At 52.0% G+C, this 21,182-nt stretch overlaps 2 protein-coding genes across 5 annotated transcripts; both read left to right on the forward strand.

Moving 5' to 3' along the window:
- The first annotated feature begins 751 nt into the window (after positions 1-751).
- On the forward strand, positions 752-12,234 carry LOC121475214 (glutathione S-transferase theta-1). Of its 4 annotated transcripts, none has more exons than XM_041728321.1 (5): positions 777-1,768; positions 3,734-3,821; positions 5,748-5,898; positions 11,391-11,567; positions 11,779-12,234. In XM_041728321.1, the coding sequence occupies exons 1-5, from the start codon at positions 1,555-1,557 to the stop codon at positions 11,971-11,973; spliced, it is 825 nt and encodes a 274-aa protein (XP_041584255.1). In that variant the 5' UTR covers positions 777-1,554; the 3' UTR covers positions 11,974-12,234. The 4 variants fall into 4 exon arrangements, with proteins under 4 accessions (XP_041584258.1, XP_041584255.1, XP_041584256.1 ...); XM_041728323.1 differs by having other exon boundaries at positions 1,430-1,666; XM_041728322.1 differs by lacking the exon at positions 3,734-3,821 and having other exon boundaries at positions 794-1,666.
- Positions 12,235-14,091: 1,857 nt separating this feature from the next.
- On the forward strand, positions 14,092-20,376 carry LOC121475837 (glutathione S-transferase theta-3-like). Its single transcript, XM_041729518.1, has 5 exons — positions 14,092-14,317; positions 15,767-15,854; positions 17,601-17,751; positions 19,474-19,650; positions 19,979-20,376. The coding sequence occupies exons 1-5, from the start codon at positions 14,206-14,208 to the stop codon at positions 20,171-20,173; spliced, it is 723 nt and encodes a 240-aa protein (XP_041585452.1). The 5' UTR covers positions 14,092-14,205; the 3' UTR covers positions 20,174-20,376.
- The last annotated feature ends 806 nt before the right edge of the window (positions 20,377-21,182 follow it).

Here is a 21,182-nt window from a genome sequence, read left to right on the forward strand (position 1 = left end):
CGAATTATCATTTCTTTTTTGTAGGGAGAATAACCAAGATCTAGTCTCTTAGAAACTTTGAAATCCTCTTACAGTCATTGACTATATTGTTGACAATTAATGTTGTTTTTTTTTTTTTTGACAATTAATGTTGTTGACTAATAATCCTTATGTTGTGATAGATCTTCACAACTTATCCATCTTCTAGTTGCAAGTTTGTACCCTTACACATCCTTCCAGTTTCCCCACCTCCCAGCCCCTGGTAGTCACCATTCTACTTTGTTTCTAGGAGTTTGGCTTTTTTTAGATTTCACAAATAGGGATCCCTGAGTGGCGCAGTGGTTTGGCGCCTGCCTTTGGCCCAGGGCGCGATCCTGGAGACCCGGGATCGAGTCCCACATCGGGCTCCCGGTGCATGGAGCCTGCTTCTCCCTCTGCCTGTGTCTCTGCCTCTCTCTCTCTCTCTGTGACTATCATAAATAAATAAAAAAATAAATAGATTTCACAAATAGTGTGATTACACCATGTCTTTTTGCTGGACTTACCTTACTCAGCATTATGCCCACAGGGTCCACTTAGGTTGTCACAAATGACAGGATTTCCTTCTTTCTCATGGCCGAATAGTATTCCATTGGGTATATACACCACATGTTCTTTTTTTTTTTTTTTTTTTTTTTAAGATTTTATTTATTTATTCATGAGAGACACACACACACAAAGGCAGAGACACAGGCAGAGGGAGAAGCAGGCTCCATGCAAGGAGCCCGATGTGGGACTCTATCCCAGGTCTCCAGGATCAAGCCCGGGCCAAAGGCAGCCGCTCAACCGCTGAGCCACCCGGGCTGCCCAACACCACATGTTCTTTATTCGTTCATCCCTTGCTGGCACTTAGTTGTTTCCATGTCTTGGCCATTGTGAATAATGCACCAATGAACGTGAAGGTGCAAATATCTCTTTCCTATCCCGTTTCCATTTTCTTCGAACATATGCCCAGAAGGGGGATTGCTGGATCTTTCCCTGTCATTCTAAAGATGGAGAAACTGAGGCCCAGAGCAGGGAAAAAAACAAATTCAGGGAATCTGAGGCATGGTCCTGGCAGGAGCAGGAAGAGGAAGGCTGCCACATTACAAGGAGAGCAATCTGAGCGGAGTGAGTTGGCCCATAATGCTAAACAGAAGTCCGGAGGCTGTGCCACTTGCTGGCATCACGACCTCTGGAGAGCGCGGCTAAGAACGCGGACTCCGGGGCCAGACTTCCCGGCGCATAGTCACTCCCTGCCTCAATTTCGAGACATCCCTAAAATGGAGATGATAGGAAAATCCGACAGTGACAGCGACGGCGTGGATGACCTCGAAGACACCGTGGTAAGTGAAATAAGCCAGTGACAAAGGACTGCGCCCTAGCGGGAGCCGGGAGGGCGTCACCCCGCCGCTGGGCCCTGCGCTCCGGCCGCCCCCCGCAGCCACCCAATGGGGAGCGGAGGCCAGCGGGGCGTGGCCCACGACCCGGGCTCGCAGCGGCCGGAGTCGCTGGAGTCCCCGGGGTCCCCGCGGCCGCCCCCGCCCCCGCCCCGCCATGGGCCTGGAGCTCTACCTGGACCTGCTGTCCCAGCCCTGCCGCGCCGTCTACATCTTCGCCAAGAGGAACGGCATCCCCTTCGAGCTGCGCCCCGTGGAGCTGCGCAAAGGTGGGCTCGGCCTGGGTTTGGGACCCGAGGGATCGGGGAGGCCAAATACTGCCCAAGGGGACGCTGGGCGCCAGCCCCTTCTTGGGGCCCGTGCTGAAAAAGGTGAGTGTCGGGGAGATCCGAGCGTCGGGGGGTCCCCCCCACAACGCTGCTCGGTCCAGCAGGGTGGACGGTGCGGCTCGGAGGAGGCCGAGGAAAGGGGTGGGACCTTCAGGAAAAAGACCTCGTCTACAGAAACAGGGAGCACCTGGACTTAGGGAAGGAGGACCTCCAGAAAAGAGATGGAGGCAGGAGGCGGGGGTAAGGGAGCCGTGTATAGGCTGCGGCAGAGCCCAGTCCCTCCTTGTGGCCTCCACGGCCGAAGTGGCAGCTGCAGTCACCAGGGTGGAGACTTCTCCAGCGCTACTCTGTGCGCATCGGTCCAGTCTGCACCACCAGGGACCCTCTCTGTGGCCCTCGTTCTTCTGCTTTGCCTTCTCTGCTTTACCTTGTGCTCTGCCTTCTTGTTCCTGCTGGGAGAGGCCCCTGGGGGGGTAGGCCGGGGGCTTGAGGGGGAACTGCTGGAACTTGGTGAGCCCTGCACTCTGAGCTGGAGGGCTTGTTTCCCTGGCAGGCTCCCAAGGCTCTGAGGACACAGCTGGCAGTTGGGAGGTAAGAGGGAAGCAGAGCCCAGGTACTGCCCGGTGGGCAAGTAACTCCACTTGGCTGAGCCTTCCCTCCACCATCACTTCCCCCCACTATCACTTCCCCACCACGTTGAGGCCCTTGCCTGCCTTTGTGGCTGTGTACTGGCCTGTCTGCCTGCGGACTCATCTTCTCCTGGGGGCAGTTTCCACTTGTCCTGCCCAGGGGTTATCTCTGCAGAGTGCAGGTGAGAGAGCATGGGGACGAAGGAACATTCCAGCCAGGCTATCAGATAAAGGATGCAGAAAGCGGTGTTTCACTAGGAGAGGAGGGCAGGTGTGCCTGGTGAAGGCACAATCTGAAGAGAGGGAAAAGGGAGGATAGTGGGTGTGTTTGAAGCTAGGGTGTTAAGGCAATCGTGTATGGCTTCGAGGAGTTTCCACATGATCCTGGGGGTAACGGGGAGCCGATGAAAGCTGTTGAGCAGGATGGTAATGAGCTTAAGTCCCCATCAGAAACTTCTCTCTGACTGCATCTGCAGGAGTAGGAGCCACCCACACAAACTCAAGCAGAGGCCGGGGTCCCAGGGGACACGAGGCTTGCACCTTTTGGGAGGCTGTGGGACAAAAAACGTGACTGTTCCAGCTCCAGCAGAACCTAAAGGCAGGGCCAGCCCTGTGTCCCCAGTGGCCAGGGGAGGGTGAAGAAGGGGACACAGAGGAACTGATAGAAGTTGGGTTTTGTTTTATTTTTTAAATTTTATTTATTTATTTACGAGACACACACACACACACACACACACACAGAGAGAGAGAGAGAGAGAGAGAGAGAGGCAGAGACACAGGCAGAGGGAGAAGCAGGCTCCTCACAGGTAGCCCAATGTGGGACTCAATTCCTGGACCCTGGGATCAAGCCCTGAGCCAAAGGCAGACGCTAAATATGAACCACTGAGCCACCCAGGCATTCCAGAAGTTGTTTTTGCAAATAAATAGATAGCAGGAAAAAGCCACTTCTCTGTGTTTGGGGAACTTACCCTAGAGTCCGCAGGGAAAGGGGCACTGTAAGAAATCAGGGCTCCATTTGGGGACTAGCCACCCTGCTCTGGCAGCGTGGGGCCCCCTGAATATGAACTTATGAGGCTGGGGATGGTGCAGAGGTGGTGGGTGGGTGTGTGTGAAGGCCCGGCTGAAGCATCATATCCTGCACACTGGGCTGTGGGTGGAGCTTGTGCCCAATGGGACAGGGCATGGGCTGTCGAGGCCCGTCCTGCAACATTAGGCAGAGTAGTCTCCTGCTCCTCCCAAAGTGGCCCTCACAGCCTCTGCCACACAGGAGAGCAGCTGGGGGCAGGAGAAGAGCCATGAAACTGGGACCTAGGCATAGTTGGGCGTGGGCACAGGCCATGCAGCCTCAGTGTTCCTTCCCTTTCCCACCACTCTGCAGGTCAGCACCTCAGTGATGCCTTTGCCCAGGTCAACCCCCTTAAGAAGGTGCCTGCTTTGAGGGACGGGGACTTCACCTTGACAGAGAGGTAACTGGGGCCCTTGGGCTGCTACCAGAACTTGCTGGAACCATCTTGTCCTAACCCTCTGTTTATTTGTTTTTTTTTTTTTCAAGATTTATTTATTTATTTATGAGAGAGAAACAGAGCAGGTGAGTGGAGTGAGGGGCAGAGGGAGAGAGAGTCCACAAGCAAACTCCCAGCTGAGCCCAGAGCCCGATTCAGGGTTCTAGCCCAGGACCCTGAGATTGTGACCTGAGCTGAAACCAAATTTGGTTGCTTAACTGACTGAGCCGGCCAGGCGCCCCCTAACCCACAATTTTAGAGACAAAAAAAGAAAATCCTCAGAGGTGAAGAGCCCTTAGCCCAACATCCCACAGAGAGTCAGGACTAGAACCCAGTCCCTGACTATCCCTTGATCCAGTTCACAGGGATGCTTGGGAAAAAATAAGTATCTATTTTACCTCTGCACCAGTCCTATGACTGTGGGTGAGAGTACCCCAGGGTAGGGGTGCAGGGCGAGGCAGGGGCAGTGCTCTGGCTCGAGATGGCCCATGGGCATCTGGGACACCCAGTGGCTCCAAGTCCGGAGAATTTTTCCCAACTCTGCCCCTTTTGTCACCTAATCACTGCTCCCATAACAAGGAGAACTTGAAGCTTTAGAACTTATCTCTGGCATTGTGAGGTGGATGCATCCCCAAGGAATTCCTGGTATGATGCCAGTGCCATTTTTTCCTTTCTGCTGCTCTCTATTGTCCTGGCTCCTTGTATCACTCAGTTTTGAGCACACATAGTACCTGTCAGGGGCATTGTTCAATTTCTGCATTTCCCTGTGTCTTTTCTCACTGTCAGGAGGTCTGTGACTCCCAGGGACTTGCAGCCCTCCCCAGAGGTGGTTTGATCAGTTAGCTGGGAGGAAAAAAGCTCCAGGGTACCTTGTACCAACAAGTGAGTTGGTAAGCCGGGGCATGGGTACAGGATTCGTGATAGGGAATAGAGGCTTTCTGCCTTTTGGCTGGGGTATGCAACCCTGGGGGTACCCCAAGTTCCTGAAAGCCTTCCTATGGCCCCAAATTCATGCATCCTCAGGGCCCTTCCAGCTCCATCCCTGTCCCAACACCATGGTAGCCCTCATAGCCTAGAGCAGGAGGAGAGCTTCAGGGACCTGGTCTGATCTGCTGTTCCATGATCCTGCAGCACCCCCAGTGTTTCCTACAGGGTGCTTTAGGGAGAGCAGAGGGATAACAGGAAAGATTTTTTGAGCAATCAGGCCATCTGAGGCCAGTCTGGATGCCAGAGGATGAGGATGGATGCAGATTGGAAAGAACCGAGCTTTAAGGCTCAGCTTTGATGGTGTCTCCTCCAGGAAGTCCTCTGGCCCGCTAATCAGAGACTGTCTCTGAACACTTGGCAGGATGCTCTGCTGTGGGCTTTTGCCCGATGGTAGGATGAGCTTGGGTATTAGCCTCAGAAAGACTCTCGGTCCTGCCACCAAAGGCTCTGTGCCCTGGGCAAGTCCCTTAACTGTTCTAAGCCTGGTTTTCTTTCTTTCTTTCTTTCTTTCTTTCTTTCTTTCTTTCTTTCTTTCTTTCTTTCTTTCTTTCTTTCTTTCTTTCTTCTTTCTCTTTCCTTCTTTCTTTCTTTCTTTCTTTCAAGATTTTATTTACTTATTCATGAGAGACACATAGAGAGAAAGAGGCAGAGACACAGGCAGAGGGAGAAGCAGGCTCCATGCAGGGAGCCCGACGTGGGACTCGATCCCAGGTCTCCAGGATCACGCCCTGGGCTGAAGGCTCCCCTAAACTGCTGAGCCACCCGCGCTGCCCTAAGCCTGGCTTTCTTATCTGGAAAATGAGGCAAATACTTTTGCACATTGTCAGGAAAACTAAAGGGACACTGATTAAGCCCCCAGCACAGTGTCCTTCCTCCACCCATCATGTCATCCCTCCCCTGCAGCGTGGCCATCCTGCTCTACCTGAACCGCAAGTATAAAGTCCCCGACCACTGGTACCCCCAGGATCTACAGGCCTGTGCCCGTGTGGATGAGTACCTGGCATGGCAGCACACAACCCTGCGGAGAAACTGCCTCCGGGCCCTGTGGCATAAGGTGAGGCCCTGAGGAGGGGGCTGGCGGGGGGGAAGTGAGTGAGGGCGTCACCCCAAAGTGGCTAAAGCATCATTGCACTCTTCTTTTCCATTTGGATAGTCTCTATTGACTCTGCTAATTCTTTCTTCTGTTGTGCCCACGCTGCTATTAAACCCACCTAATACAGTCTTTATTTGAGATGTGTATTTTTCAGTTCTAGATATTCCATTTGGTTCTTTTTATTATTACTATTTTTTATTTTTATTTTTTATTTCTCCATTTGGTTCTTTTTTAAAGTTTCCACTTCTTTGCTGAAATTCACCATCTAAACAGATTTGGTTCATCTACCCATTTGGTCCATCTTTTCTTCTAAATTCTTTTTATTTTTTTATTAAAAAAATTTTTTTTGTAAGTGATTTAAATATTTATTTATTTATTTTTATCCATGATAGACACACACAGAGAGAGAGAGAGAGAGAGACAGAGACAGAGACACAGGAGGAGGGAGAAGCAGGCTCCATGCTGGGAGCCCGATGCAGGACTCGATCCCGGAACTCCAGGATCGTGCCCTGGGCCAAAGGCAGGCAACAAACAGCTGAGCCACCCAGGGATCCCCTGATTCTTTTTATTTTTAATTTGATTATTATTATTATTTTTAAAGATTTCATTTATTTATTCATGACAGAGAGAGACAGACAGACAGGCAGAGGGAGAAACAGGCTCCATGCAGGAATCCCAACATGGGACTCGATCCTGGGTCTCCAGAATCACAACCCTGGGCTGAAGGTGGCGCTAAATCGCTGGGCCCATGCTGCCCTTAATTATTATTTAAAAAATATTTTTATTTATTTATTCATGAGAGATGCAGAGAGAGAGAGGCAAAGACACAGGCAGAGGGATAAGCAGGCTCCCTGCGGGGAGCCCAATTTGGGACTCCATCCCATGACTCCGGGATCATGACCTGAGCCAAAGGCAGATACTGAGCCACCCAGGCGCCCTCTTCTAAATTCTTTTTTTTTTTTTTTTAAGATTTTATTCATTTATTCATGAGAGACACAGAAAGAGACAGAGACACAGGCAGAAGGAGAACCAGGCTCCACGCAGGGAGCCTGACGTGGGACTCGATCCCGGGTCTCCAGGATCACACCCTGGGCTGAAAGCAGCGCCAAACCACTGTGCCACCCAGGCTGCCACGTATTTTATTTTATTTTATTTTATTTTATTTATTTTATTTTATTTTATTTTTTATTTTTTTATTTTTTTTATTTTTATTTTTTTTAAGAAAGGGGCATCTTGAAGGAAAGGAGGATTCTTTTTATTTTTTTTAATTTTTTATTTATTTATGATAGTCACAGAGAAAGAGAGAGGCAGAGACATAGGCAGAGGGAGAAGCAGGCTCCATGCACCGGGAGCCCGACGTGGGATTCGATTCCGGGTCTCCAGGATCGCGCCCTGGGCCAAAGGCAGGCGCCAAACCGCTGCGCCACCCAGGGATCCCTTATTTTATTTTTTAAAAATTTTATTTATTCATTCATGAGAGACACAGAGAGAGAGGCAGAGACACAGGCAGAGGGAGAAGCAGGCTCCATGCAGGGAGCCTGATGCGAGACCTGATCGGGGGACTCCAGGATCACGCCCCAAGCTGAAGGCAGACGCTCAACCGCTGAGCCACCCAGGCTTCCCATGTATTTTATTTTTTAAAAGATTTTTAAATCACTTTTTGGGGTGGCTGGGTGATACAGTTGGTTAAGCACCTGATTCTCGGTTTTGGCTCAGATGGTGATCTCAGGGTTGTGAGATTGAGCCCCACATCAGGTTCCACACTCTGTGCAGTGTCTGCTTGGGAGTCTCTCTTCCTCTGCTCCTCCCCAGCTCATGTGCATGCTCTCTCTCTCTCTCTCTTGCTCTCTCTCTCTCTCAAAGATGTAAGATTTTTTTTTAAAGATGTTATTTATTTATTTGAGAGAAAGAGCAAGAGAGAGAGAGAGAGAGCACAAGTAGGGGACAAGAAGAAGTGGGCTCCCTGCTCAGGCTCAGGGATCATGACCTGAGCAGAAGGCAGCCACTAACTGACTGAGCTACCCAGGCACCCCTAAATAAATAAATCTTAAAAAAATTTTTTTAAATATTTTTTTCTTTTTTAAGTTTATTTATTTTTCTTAGTAATCTCTACACCCATGTGAGTCTCCAACTCATTACCCTGAGATCAAGAGTCACACACTTTCCCTCAGAGCCAGCCAGGCACCTCTGTATGATTCCAGTTACATGAGATCCCTAGAGTAGTTCTGTTCATAAAGACAAAAAAGTTGGGGTGCCTGGGTGGCTCAGTCGGTTAAGCATCTGTCTTCAGCTCAGATCATGATCTCAGGGTCCTGGGGAGTATGCTTTTCCCTCTTCCTCTGCCTGCCGCTCTGCCTACTTGTGCTCTCTCTCTCTCTGTCAAATAAATAAATAAAATGTTAAAAAAAAAAAAGACAAAAAAAGTAGAAGGATGGCTGCCAGGGGTTCACGAGGAGGGGGAGTGGGGTGTTGTTGTTTAATGGGGACGGACTTTCAGTGTGGGACGATGAATGAGTTCTGAAGATGGATGGCAGTGTTACCTGATGCCTGAGTCTAGGTTCTTGAGTCTCGATGTCGTAGAAATGAACATTGAACTTGAGAGAAAGAAAATATGTGGAGTTTATTAGAGATAGCTTGTATAAAAGGGGGCTGACAAGAAAGAGGAATATCACTACCCTCTCCGTAGGCTGCGAGAGTTATAAAGGCACTTTTCCAAAGGGTGAGGGGCTGGGAATGGGCAAGTGTCCTTCGATCCCATGGTCATTATCTTGCAGGCTTCAGTTTTTAGTGGACACAAGACAATCACAGGATGTTTTTCTTCATGGTCAACATTCTTTTAGGGCTCCTGGAAAACAGAGATACTTGTGCAAGTAGGCTTTAAATTGTTAGTTCTGATTTTGCTCAGACAACCATTACTCCCCCATGGCTGTTATCTCTCATTGATTCATTTTCTTTCCCAGAAGGAGATGTTCGTCTCTAAGCTTGTGGACGCTTTTAACCTTTGTCTTACACCTGTGACTTTTACAGGAGCTAAGTCCCTCTTGCTTTCTCTATGCTATCTCAGCGGTGATGGTTATACAACAGTGTGAATGTACTTAATGCTGTGGAACTGTACACTTAAAAATGGTTAGGATGGGAAATTTTATGTTACATGTTTCTTACCATAATTAAAAATAAAACAATTAGGGCACCTGGGTGGCTCAGTGGTTGAGTGTCTGCCTTTTCAGGTCGTGATCTCAGAGTCCTGGGACCGAGTTCTGCATCAGGCTTGGGAGCCTGCTTCTCCCTATGTCTCTGCCTCTCTGTGTCTCTCATGAATAAATAAATAAAATCTTAAAAATAAAATAAATAAAAAATAAAAACAATTATAGTAACATGTAACCAATAGAATAATCACTAGCGGGATGCCTGGAGGGCTCAATGGTTGAGCATCTGCCTTTGGCTTGAGTTCAGGTCATGCCCTCGATCTGACGCCCAATGTGGAGCCTGACACGGGGCTAAATCCCACTCGGTCCTGGGATCGAGTCCCACAGTGGGCTCCCTGCAGGGAGCCTGCTTCTCCCTTTGCCTGTGTCTCTGGCTCTCATGAATGACTAAATAAAATCTGTAAAAAATATAAAAAATAAAACCCTAAGAATTTTGGATCAACCAAATCAGAACAGAAGGGAAATGTAGACAATCTCTTTCAGGGGTGAGGCCGATAAGAAATGAGGGAGGTAAAAAAAAAAAAAAAAAGAAATGAGGGAGGAGGGCAGCCCCCGTGGCGCAGCGGCTTAGCGCCGCCTGCAGCCCGGGCTGTGATCCTGGAGACTCAGGATCGAGTCCCACGTCGGGCTTCCTGCACGGAGCCTGCTTCTCCCTCTGCCTGTGTCTCTGCCTCTCTGCCTCTCTCTCGCTCTCTCTGAATAAATAAATAAATAAATCTTAAAAAAAAAAAAAAGAAAAGAAATGAGGGAGGAGGGCTAGGTGGGGTTCTGCGGATTGAGAGCCCATTGTGCCCCTCCTAAAGGAGGGGCTCCTTCTCGACATCAGCCTTAGATACTGAGCAGGGAAACCCTGTGGCCAGCACCCATTACATGAAAAAGAGAAAGTCTGGACTCTTACATGAAATGCCTGCAGTTTTAAATGTAAGCAACTGATCCATATTTTTATTTTTATTTTTTTTTGAGAAAGTAGAGAATCTTTTTTTTTTATGATTTATTTATTTATTCATGAGAAACACAGAGAGACAGAGACATAGGCAGAGGGAGAAGCAGGCTCCATCAGGGAGCCTGATGTGGGACTCCATCCCAGATCCTAGGATCACGCCCTGAGCCAAAGGCAGACTCTCAACCACTGAGCCACCCAGGTGGCCTGAGAGAGAGAGAGAGAGAATTTTAAGCAGACTCCACGCCCAATGTGGAGCCTGACACCGGGCTCAATCCCATGATGCTGAAATAGTGACCTGAGCTGAAATCAACAGTTGGACACTTAACCAACTGAGCCACCCAGGCACCCCCTGACCCACATTTTTAAAAACTCTGTAGCCAAAGGAATGTCATTAGCTCAGGTATGGCCTCCAGGGCATTAGTGGGAGACTATTGACTCTATCTTGTATGGGGGAGGAAATTGAAACCCAAAGCCAGGGCTCATGTATAATCCTAGTCCTGTTAACCTAAATCCCAGGCTTCCCTAAGCAATTTTACCAAACAAAGCATGAAGCCTTCTTCCCTTGCTCCCCATCCACTGCATGTGCCAGACAGCTCTAGCAACCATAAGGCTGTTGATGGCTTCCCCCTAAAACACCTTCCTCCCAGAATCTTAGATACCACTCTTTCCTGGCCCTCCTCCTTAGTGTCTGGTAGTTGTTCATTGTCAGAAAATGTCTGTTCTATTCTTGACTTAGTCTTTTCTTGGCTGTGCCATCTCAAGCAACTGACTGTCCCTCTCTGGGCCCCACTTTTCCATTTACAAGAGGAGTCATGTACTATTATTCCTATATTATAGATGAGGAAATTCAGGCTCAGAGGGTTTGAGTATTTTGTTTTAGGTCGCACACTTTGTAAGTGGCAGAGTGGAAACCTGAAAAGCTCACCCTCCTAATTACTTATATATTTAAGAGGTACTGACTTTATATTCAGGGGGAAGAGGTTATAACATAGACTGTCCTTAGGCTAGCTGCCTACTTCCAAAGTATAAAACTCATTGTTCAGGTCAGCTCTGAGTCATTCTCGAAGGGGTCTGAGTCCTTGTGTTAGATGTCCCTGAGGCTCAGCCATCAGAGATCACAGAGGCAGGAATATTTCTGTGAAAGGTGGTCCTTTGGGAATTTCCCTGCAGGCCTAGCCCAGCCTTGGAAGAAAGGTGCATGGAACCAGAAAGCAGCTCAGACTGGGGCAGGGGAGGCACACTTGCTTTCCTGACCCCGAGACTGGTTGGTCCCTAACCCTCTTCTTTGCCTTCCCACCTGCCAGGTGATGTTCCCTGTTTTCCTGGGTGAGCCAGTGTCTCCTGAGATGCTGGCAGCCACACTGGCTGAGTTGGATGCAACCCTGCAGTTGCTTGAGGACAAGTTCCTCCAGAACAAGGCCTTTCTCACTGGGCCCCACATCTCCCTGGCTGATCTGATAGCCATCACTGAGCTGATGCATGTGAGTGCTATGGATAGGGTGGGCCTGCTAGGGAGGGGGGGTCCAGGGGGTTGTTGAACCCCTGCTCACGCTGCCCCCACTGCCCCCACCTGGCCATGACATATGGAAACTTCCTGGAGCTCTGGGCCCTACCCCCACCCCCCCAACAGGCAGAGGCTGCCATCCTTGACTTTACCCATCCACCCCCATCCTGTTCTCTTTCTCTGTACAGCCTGTGGGTGCTGGCTGCCAAATCTTTGAAGGCCGACCCAAGCTGGCTGCATGGCGCCGGCGTGTGGAGGCAGCAGTGGGGGAGGATCTCTTCCAGGAGGCCCATGAGGTCATCCTGAAGGCCAAGGACTCTCCACCTGCAGACCCGATCATTAAGCAGAAGCTGATGCCTAGGGTGCTGGCCATGATCCAGTGAGCCGGGAAGGCTTGTCCCTGCTCTGCCCTTGACAGCTCACAAAGCACCTTCATTTCCAATGTCCCATGGGAGTCAGGCTCAGCGGGCAGGAGTGATTTGCCTGAGTCCCACTGCACCTGTGCTCCCCAGGTCAGGTCCCTACACCCACACCATCTTGCACAGCTGCCTATAAGCCACAATGAGAATGGAACAGCCAAATCTTATCCCCTTTAATCACTGCATTTTGATTTCAGTTTGGAAATAAACTTGGGCTTAGCCTGAGCCTGCGCTTCTACCTTGGATGTGTGATTTATTTGACCTGTCTTGGCCCCTGCCTTGGTCTCTATCTGAAGGACAACCCCCATTCCAAGGCCCTATGGGTCAGCTTCCCCATGATGGTTGAGAGTAAAATTAACAAATCCCCTCTACTCTTTTAGTTCTCGGAGAAAGTGATTTGTCAGACAGCATGGGATCAACAGGCATCCCATATGTGGTGACTATTGGCATAGTGATCAATCAGTTGGCTGGGCCAACCTTCCAGGACATGGCTCTTTGGCACCAAGTACTTTAACTCACAGGTCCTGCACCTGTTCTGTGGAATTGGTCAGGAGGGGCAAATCCAAACAGCATCTCTCCTGGTCAGGAATCAGTCATGCAGAGTCTTAAAGCCCATGCCTGTGATCTGTAAACCATAAACAGGCATAGTGTGCTCAGTTGGCATTTATTTATTTGTTTATATTTTAAGTAGGCTTCACACCCACTGTGGGGCTTGAACACTTAACCCTGAGATTAAGGGTTGCATGCTCTACTGACTGAGACTGGCAGACACCCCACCAGATTGTATTTTAAAATAATATTCTGGGGCACCTTGGTGGCTCAGCAGTTGAGCATCTGCCTTCAGCCCAGGGTGTGATCCTGGAGTCCCGACATTGAGTCCCACATCCAGCTCCCTGCATGGAGCCTGCTTCTCTCTCTCTGCCTGTGTCTCTGCCTCTCTCTCTCTCTCTCTCTCTCTCTGTGACTATCATAAATAAAAAAAAAAAATAAAAAAAATAAAATTAAAAAAATTATTCTGGCTGCGTGGGTGGGGGGTGGGGGTGGTGTGGGGGCTGGTTGGACTGGTGGGTGGCTAAAGAGGAAGTAGGGGAATTGGATATTATAGTAATCTTGCCAAAGGTGATTTGTGCAGGTCAGGGCAACAAAAGGATGGAGAACATGGCCCCTCCCGTCATGGAGAGGAGAGGGCTCCAGCATCAGCCCAGGAAAGCAGTCTCCTGGGGTGGGGGTGGGGCGGGGAGGGTGGGTCTTACTTAAATCAGCTTGAATGACCTGGAAGGCCAAACTATTCTTAAATTTTCCAATAATATCTTGCTGAGGGTTTTTCTCTGAATCTTGGCTTTGGGGGCAAAGAGAGAGCCTCTCTTAGGGAATGGGGGTTCATAGCCATAGACCTCAGGAACCTGACAAATCAGTTGGAGAAACCTGGCCCTGCAAGGAAGTGGGGAAGTTTCAGCCCCCGCCCCCAAACCTCTAGCCCCACGGGTTTCTGCCGTTTGCTAGAGGGATTAGCTGGAGTGTAATGAATATGACCCCAGGGATTAGGGAGGGGAAGCTCATTCTTTCCTGGAGTGTGGGCGTGGCGTCTGCAGGGAGCTGGGGTCCGGAAACCTCCCCAGCCTCCATCCTGGGCACTGGGCTCAGGGGCCTACTGCACCTCGGTTCTCTGCCTCATTTTGTGTTCCTGGGGACTCAGAAGCCCCTCCTCTCTCAGTCCCCTCCCTGAATCTGGGGAGGTGGCTTGGGCCCCCTGAAGGCCGCGAGCCCCTTGGATCCTAAATTCCCTGAAGGTCTGTGCTGGAAGCGTCCTTGGCGGCCCGTTCCCCTTACCGCCCCCCACTGCGCCGTGTGACAAAGGTAGACCTCGAGGTCGGGAGGAGGGGTGTGACCTGGCAGCGAAGCCTCGGGTCTGGGGCCAAGGCTCCCAGTGCCTTCCCGGTCACCAGAGTTGCCCCCTGGCTTCCAGCCGAGGGAGGGAGAGCTGGCGCGCCGCTGACCGGCCCCGAACGCTCGGGAGCCATCCAATGGGCGAGAGGGCGCGGCGGGGTCGGCCCCTCCCCCGCCCCCGCCCCCGCCCGGCCCCCCCACCCCCGCGGCCTCCCGCGGTAGGCGCGGCGCCTGGCGGTTCCTGCCGGCCGTTCGGGTTCCGGGTCTTGTCCCCGAGGTGCGACCCCCGGGACGCCCCGCCGCCCCGCCATGGGCCTGGAGCTCTACCTGGACCTGCTGTCCCAGCCCTGCCGCGCCGTCTACATCTTCGCCAAGAGGAACGGCATCCCCTTCGAGCTGCGCCCCGTGGAGCTGCTGAAAGGTGGGCCGGGCCGCCCGTGCGCGGACCCCCGAGTGCTGCGACACCCCCCAGTTCGGAAACTGTTATCAGCCATGGCTTGTGTCCTTTTCAAGAGCCCGGATCTTTGCCTAGTGAATACGAAACATTTTTCAAGATACAGGTTAAGAGGGAGCAGAGCAGATAGAGAGCAGTGGAGGGCTTGGGTGGGGGGTAGGGCGTGGGGAGGCGAACGGAGTGCCCCCAATACCTACACACCCGGGCTTGGGGAAGGCAAGGAAACCGCCTCTCCATTTCTGAGTCGGAGTAGCCCACAGCTCTTGCATTTCTGCAGGTGCCAGCAGGAGAGTTGTTCCGCCTGGATCTGGTCTCCTCTTAATTTCTACAGCTACAGCTACCAACCTCCCCTCCACATTCACAGGATCCAAGGGAGGGGCAGAGCTGTAATGGGACAGCAGGCCCACCCTTGGGCAGACCAGAAGGGAGACCTCTTCTTGGCTGAGCCCGCCCACCTCCTGTCTTTGGTGCCCCCAGCCAGGGCCACCGACTGCTGCCTCCTTGCTCCACCTGTCCAGCTCTTCTTGGATGGGGGCTGGGCACAGAGGCACTTTTTTTTTTTCCAAGATTTTATTTATTTATTCATGAGAGACCCACAGAGAGAGACAGAGAGAGAGAAAGAGAGAGGCAGAGGCACAAGCAGGCTCCATGCAGGGAGCCCGATGTGGGACTCAATCCTGGGTCTCCAGGATCACGCCCTGAGCTGAAGGCAGCGTTAAACCACTGAGCTACCCAGGCTGCCCAGAGGCACTTTTTTGGAGGGAGAATGGGTAGGGGTGATTCTCTTAGGTGGGCGCATGGGCAGGCTGGAGCCTGGTTCCACACAGGCCCTCTGACTCCACAAACCATAATTGTACCCTCCAGCACTGGCCCAGCTCAAGGAATGTAGAAGTGAGTCAGACCTATGAACCTCCATTGGGGAAGGAGCCTTGAGGGTTTGGCACAGGACAGAAAGAAGAGCTGAGCTGCTGGAGGCTGGGTGATGAAGTGGGCAGGAGCTCTCAGAGAGGGTGGGGTTGACCTGAGGGCTGGGGGCAGGTGTGGCTGGAGCTCTGCGGTGTGGACAGGTCACCCAGCTGGCATAGGAAGATGGATTGCAGGGGCAGGCCTAGAATCCAGGGAGGAGAGTGGAGTGTCTGACATATGGATGGAATTGGCTGGGGGTGAGGGTCCCTCCCTTTATGGGCAAGCTGAGATGCTGCTTGGCCTGGGTTCCCAGGGGTGTGGACGCAGGAAGGGTGGACCTCTGGTGGGGTCAAGTTCTGTGATCTGGTGACCAGCAGAGTGATCTTTCTCCTGTTGCCCACCTGGATAGGGGCCTCAGAAAGCTGGTTCCTGGATGTTGGAGTGGGAGTTGGGCAGAGGCCTCAGGGGGCTCAGAATTCCCCTCACCTGCCTCACTGGTCTCTCTCACAGGCCAACACCACAGCGATGCTTTTGCCCAGGTGAATCCTCTGAAGAAGGTGCCAGCTTTGAAGGATGGAGACTTTACCTTGGCTGAAAGGTATCAGGTCCCCAGGCTGCTACCAGGCCTTGTGAGGCCAGTCAGCCGTCTGTGTATCTACTGTGGATGGTTTGTGTGCCCTGAGCACCTGTGCCAGCCCCAGCAGGCAGAGGAGCCTGGGGCTTTGGGGGGGGGGGCGTTGAAGTCATGGTATCCCCCGCTGTTCCTGGGCATTGTACAAAAGAGGAAACTGTGGCCAGGAGAGGGGAGGGACTTGGACGAGGTCACTGGGCCCAGCTTGTTTCCAGGCCTTCTCTCTGCCAACCTAGCCCCCAGATGGAAGAAGAGTGGAGAGCTAAATATTGAGGAGTAGCTGTACTGTGCGTAAGAGCTATCACTTCTATAAATCTTGGGGGCAAGTACTGTTGTCCTGGGAGTCAAGAGAACACCCAGAGAGCTTCAGCGGCTATTTGCTGAGCACTCACCAGGGCCAGGAACCATCTAGGCCCTGAGGCCAAAGCAGTGAACCATTCTAAGCGCTTGGCCTCATGGAACTCATACTCTAGAAGAGGGGACTGCTAATCTCTGTAAGGTGTAGCACATCAGGGGGTGATGAGTGCCATGGAGAAAATAAACAAGGTAAGAGTGAGAGAGGGTGCAATATTGAGTAGGATGTTGAGTAAAGGGCCCTTTGAGGAGGAGGCATCTGAGCAGAGACCTACAGGGAACAGAGGTGCAAGGTATTTGGGAAGAGTGTTCTGGCTAGAGGGCACAACAAAGCCGAAGGCTCTGAAGTGGGGCAATGCTTGGGGTCCAGGCAGAGGGGCAAGGGTAGCATGTAAGGCCAGGAAGACTTTGGCTTTACTGTAGGTAAGATGGGGCCTTTGCAGGAGTTTAAGAAGAGGAGAACTGAGATCTGAGTTTTGAAGGATCCCTCTGGCTGGAGTACTAATCCAGGAGAGGTGCTGGGGCCCCAGACCAAGGTGTTGATGCAGGGGGACGTGGTGGTCAGTTCTGACTGCCCTTGAAGGTCAAGCCCAGGAATGTGCTGAAGAGTTAGAGGTCAGAGGGAGAGACAAGAGCCCAGGCCACCTCCAGGTTGGTGGATGAATGGTGGTATCCTTTACCGAGGCCACATAGTACCTCTGTGGTAGACCCAGATTCAAGTTCCACTTGGCTTTGGAACCTTGGGTCCTTGGACAGTCCAACATCCACAGAAGTATGGTGCTCTCTGGCCAGACATGATGGAGGGGGAGGAGAGAGGAGGAGGTCAGAGAGGGCTTCCTGGGGGAGGGGGCTGGAGGCTTTGGGCAGGTAGAGAAGAGATGGGACAGGGTGGGAAGCAGTGACCCATTCATCTGGGAGGCCTTGTCCCAGCTACGGTGAGTGTGAGGGGACAACTGGCCTTGCTTCTGTTGTGGTCATGCATTGGATATGGTGGGGAGTGGTACCCGAGTTGCTCTCGTCCTTCAAGAGCCATGTTGGGGCCCCCTTCCTCCTGGAAGCTTTCTCTGAGTACCCCATCACCCTCCTTCTGAAATCCCAACACACTTTGTTTTTCCCTTGGTGTCCTTAGTTCAGATGATAGGATGGGTCAATGTTGAGCTGTGTGACCCTAGGCCTAACCTCACCTAACCTCTCTGAGCCTCCCATTCCTACTCTGCACCATGGAGATAGTGAAACGCTCCACCCATAGGAGTTGGGGAAATGTGAGTGTGGGGGGCAGCCCCCACCCAGGGCCTAGCCCCTGTGAAGTGGCTGAAAAGTGACTAGTACATGTTCCTCACCCACCTCCATGTCCCCCAGTGTGGCCATCCTGTTGTATCTGAGTCGCAAGTATGAGGTCCCCGACCACTGGTACCCCCAGGACCTGCAGGCCCGCGCCCGTGTGGACGAGTACCTAGCATGGCAGCACACCACCCTCAGGAGTAGCTGTACCCGAGCCATGTGGCAGAAGGTGAGCTATGGCAGGACGGGAACCCTTCTAGGAGGCTCAACGGACCGTGTTTTCTGTTTTAAAAATTCCTTTTTTATAAAAAGATTTATTTACTCATGAGAGACACAGAGAGAGAGGCAGAGACACAGACAGAGGGAAAAGCAGGCTCCTGCGGGGACCCTGACACAGGACTCGATCCCATGGCCCTGGGATCACACCCTGAGCCAAAGGCAGATGCCCAACTGCTGAGCCACCCAGGTGTCCCAAGAAGTAAAATTTTTAAAAAAGATTCATTTATTTATTTGAGAGAGAGTGAGCAAGTGCATGCACATGCATGCACCCATGAGCAAGGGTGGGAGGGGTGCAGGGGGGTGGGGGGGAAGGGGCAGAGGGAGAGAATCTCAAGTAGACTCCCCGCTGAGTGGGAAGCCCGACTGACTGAACTCGATCTCACTACCCTGAGATCGTGCCCTGAGCCAAAATCAAGAGTTGGATGCTGAACCGAGCCATCCAGGCGCCCTTGAAAGAAGTAATATTCCTAATATTTAAGATGCTCTCAGAAAGCCATCAAAGAAAAACGCACAGGAGAAACATGGGCACAGGAACCCAGCAGAGATTTCGTTGAAGGACAGAGAGAAATGGTCATTAAGTGGATGAAAATACATTTTTTTAAAAAGATTTTATTTATTTATTCATGAGAGACACACAGAGAGAAACAGAGACACAGGCAGAGGGAAAGGCAGGCTCCACGCGGGGAGCCCGATGTAGGACTCGATCCCCAGGACTCCAGCATCACCCTGAGCTGGAAGGCAGACGCTTAACCGCTGAGCCACCCAGGTGTCCCTGAAAATACATTTAACCTAAGAATCAAGTCAATGCACATTAAAACAGCACACACCTACCATTTTTACCTGTCAAATGTACAGATGTTCTTGAAATGTGTGCTCTGAATTATTTTTTATAGGGTACTTACAAAGGGCCTGGCACACAGTGGGTGCCCTGTGGGTGTGAGGGAGCATGAGGTGGGCATGCTCATACTCTGCTGCAGGTAGAGTTCTACTGTTCTGAAGGGGCCCTTGGGCAAAATGCAGGTTTCTATAACCTTAGAGGTGTCCTCCTTGAGCCTCTCTGGGCTGGAAGGGGAGCCCCTTTGAGCTGGCAGGGGCAGGTGCCTGGTGTGTTTGAAGGCAGAATGGAGACAAGTCAAGTAGCGTGACTATAGACCTTTGCCACTCAAAGTGTGGTCCAGGGACTAGGGCCATCGGCACCACCTGAGAGCTTTGAAATGCAGTCTCAGGCACCACCCAGGCATACAGATCAGGAATGTGCACTTTAACCAGATCCCAGAGGGATTCGCATGCATCATCCCATTTGAGAAACCTGGGGTAGAGGAGGGGGTGGGGAAAGGCGAGAGGGTGACTGCTGCACGGAGGAGGGGCCTTGTGTTGAGGCTCTCATGGTGAGGGTAGTGGGGAGCCATGGAAGGCTTTATGCAGAGGGTGATGGGGGCAGACTGGGATTACAGAAGTTCCCCCATTGGCTGCCTTGCATGAGGACCTAGGGAGAGTAGAGGCTGTCCGTGTTGGAGTAGAAGATGACGCCTGGGCTGGTGATGGCAGTGCGTAGAAGGAGTGGGTCGGAGCGCGAAGAAATTTGAAGGCTTGGTGATAGATTGGTGAGAGCAGGAACCAGGCTAGGCTTTGGGCAGACCCTGAGCCCTCTCTCTGCCTGCCCACCCACCAGATGATGTCCCCAGTGTTCCTGGGTGAACAGGTGCCCGCTGAGACATTGGTCTCTACTCTGGCCGAGCTGGACAGGTGCCTGCAGCTGCTTGAGGACAAGTTCCTAAAGGACCAGGACTTCCTTGCTGGACCCCACATTTCAGTGGCTGACTTGGTGGCCATCACAGAGCTGATGCATGTGAGTGCCATGGGTAGGGTGGTCCACTGGGCAGCGCGGTGTTCTGGGAGGGATCCCATGTCCTAGCTCACATTGCCCCTTCTGGCTGTGGGGCCCTGAGCAAGTCGCTTCCCTCTCTGAGCCTCAGTGTTCTCATCTATAAAATGGAGCTTCAGACCCCATCCTGCAGTGACTTAAGAAGTTTCCCAGTGTCTCCTGGGAGAGAACCTCCAGCCTATTACACATGTAGCAGAGGAGGGAAAATCCACCCAGGGGAATCCCTCCACGAGGTCATGCTACCTCGTGCTTGACCATGCCTAACCCTCCACTTGGCTCCCTCTCCCCATAGCCTGTCAGCGCAGGCTGCCAAATCTTCAAAAGCCGACCTAAGCTGGCTGCATGGCGCCAACGTGTGGAGGCCGAGGTGGGGAAGGACCTCTTTCAGGAGGCACATGCAGTTGTCCTGAAGGCCAAGGACTTGCCTCCGGCCGACACCTCCATCAAGGAGAAGCTGAAGCCCTCGGTGCAGGTTTTGTTGCGGTGAGATGAGGGCCAGGCCTGTAGAGATGATGGAGACTCTGTTGTCAAAACGAAGAGGTGGAGTTGCCCCTCATAGGCTGTGAGCAAGACACGCTGTCCAGTCTCTGTCCCCAGTTCCCTCCAGGCACCAGGTCCTCCTTCCTCACTCCACTCCTGCCCCTTTGACCCTGACTTCGTGTGAGCTTAGTAAACATGTATTTGACCCTGTCCCACCTGTGTTTTAAACTTTCCATGGCGCCTTACTCCTCTGAGACTCAAGAATGAATCACTGAACTTTGCGCTCAAGGACTTGCCCACCCTCCAGGGCACCCCCTTCTGGGTGCACACAGTCACTCATCATTTTAGACGCCTTCTCCCAGCTTCCACCTCCTGGCCTTGGCTCAGGCTGTTTCTGTTGCTAATAGGGCCCTTCCTCACCTTTGCCCGGTGCCCCTTCTGGTCTTTAGGCATTTGTCACCATGTTGCTTCTCCAGGGAGACTTCCCTGACTTCCCTAGCCCCAGGCCAAGTCAGGTAACCCCCCCCTGGGCTCCTCAGCCCCAGTGCTTCCCTCCCTCAGTCCTGGAATAAAGCTGGTTCAATAGCCCCTGGGCTGAGCATGGGTCACAGATGGGGGTTGACCTGGTGAAGAGATGTCTGAATCGGGCCTGGCCTTGGTCTCTGTCCTCCCTCTGGGATGATGCTGTCTCCCACAGGTGGGGCGGGTGCAGGGCTGGTTCGTGAAGCACCTTGCAGGGAGGGGAGTCCCAGATTAGTTCCTGGCCCTCCAGGTGCTGCTGAGAGGCCTTGTTCTTTCAAGCCTACTTAACCCCGACCACTGTCTTATTTGTGCCCCACCCTGGGTCCCAGACTTGCCACCTGTCTCTGTCCTTTCTCCTTAAGGCTGTCACAATCTACCTGTCTTGTGTCCTAGACCCTCTAATGTCTTAGTCATCTAATAAACTGCTAATGGGACAGGGTCACGATTAGCCTTTCAGTCTGCTGCCTTCTCACGGAGGCTCCTTTTTAAAAAAA

Source organism: Vulpes lagopus, chromosome 14, assembly GCF_018345385.1.
Source record: "Vulpes lagopus strain Blue_001 chromosome 14, ASM1834538v1, whole genome shotgun sequence".
In the NCBI taxonomy this organism is placed as follows: Eukaryota; Metazoa; Chordata; class Mammalia; order Carnivora; family Canidae; genus Vulpes; species Vulpes lagopus.

What these genes read in the sequence shown, in the direction of transcription:
- LOC121475214 (XM_041728321.1), top strand. Translation starts at nt 1,555, where the DNA reads ATGGGCCTGGAGCTCTACCTGGACCTGCTGTCCCAGCCCTGCCGCGCC. An exon ending in TGGGGCCCGTGCTGAAAAAG is followed by an intron (nt 1,769 to 3,733) that starts GTGAGTGTCGGG and finishes ACCACTCTGCAG; the next exon opens with GTCAGCACCTCAGTGATGCC. An exon ending in TCCGGGCCCTGTGGCATAAG is followed by an intron (nt 5,899 to 11,390) that starts GTGAGGCCCTGA and finishes CCCACCTGCCAG; the next exon opens with GTGATGTTCCCTGTTTTCCT.
- LOC121475837 (XM_041729518.1), top strand. Translation starts at nt 14,206, where the DNA reads ATGGGCCTGGAGCTCTACCTGGACCTGCTGTCCCAGCCCTGCCGCGCC. An exon ending in GACTTTACCTTGGCTGAAAG is followed by an intron (nt 15,855 to 17,600) that starts GTATCAGGTCCC and finishes CATGTCCCCCAG; the next exon opens with TGTGGCCATCCTGTTGTATC. An exon ending in CCATCACAGAGCTGATGCAT is followed by an intron (nt 19,651 to 19,978) that starts GTGAGTGCCATG and finishes CTCTCCCCATAG; the next exon opens with CCTGTCAGCGCAGGCTGCCA.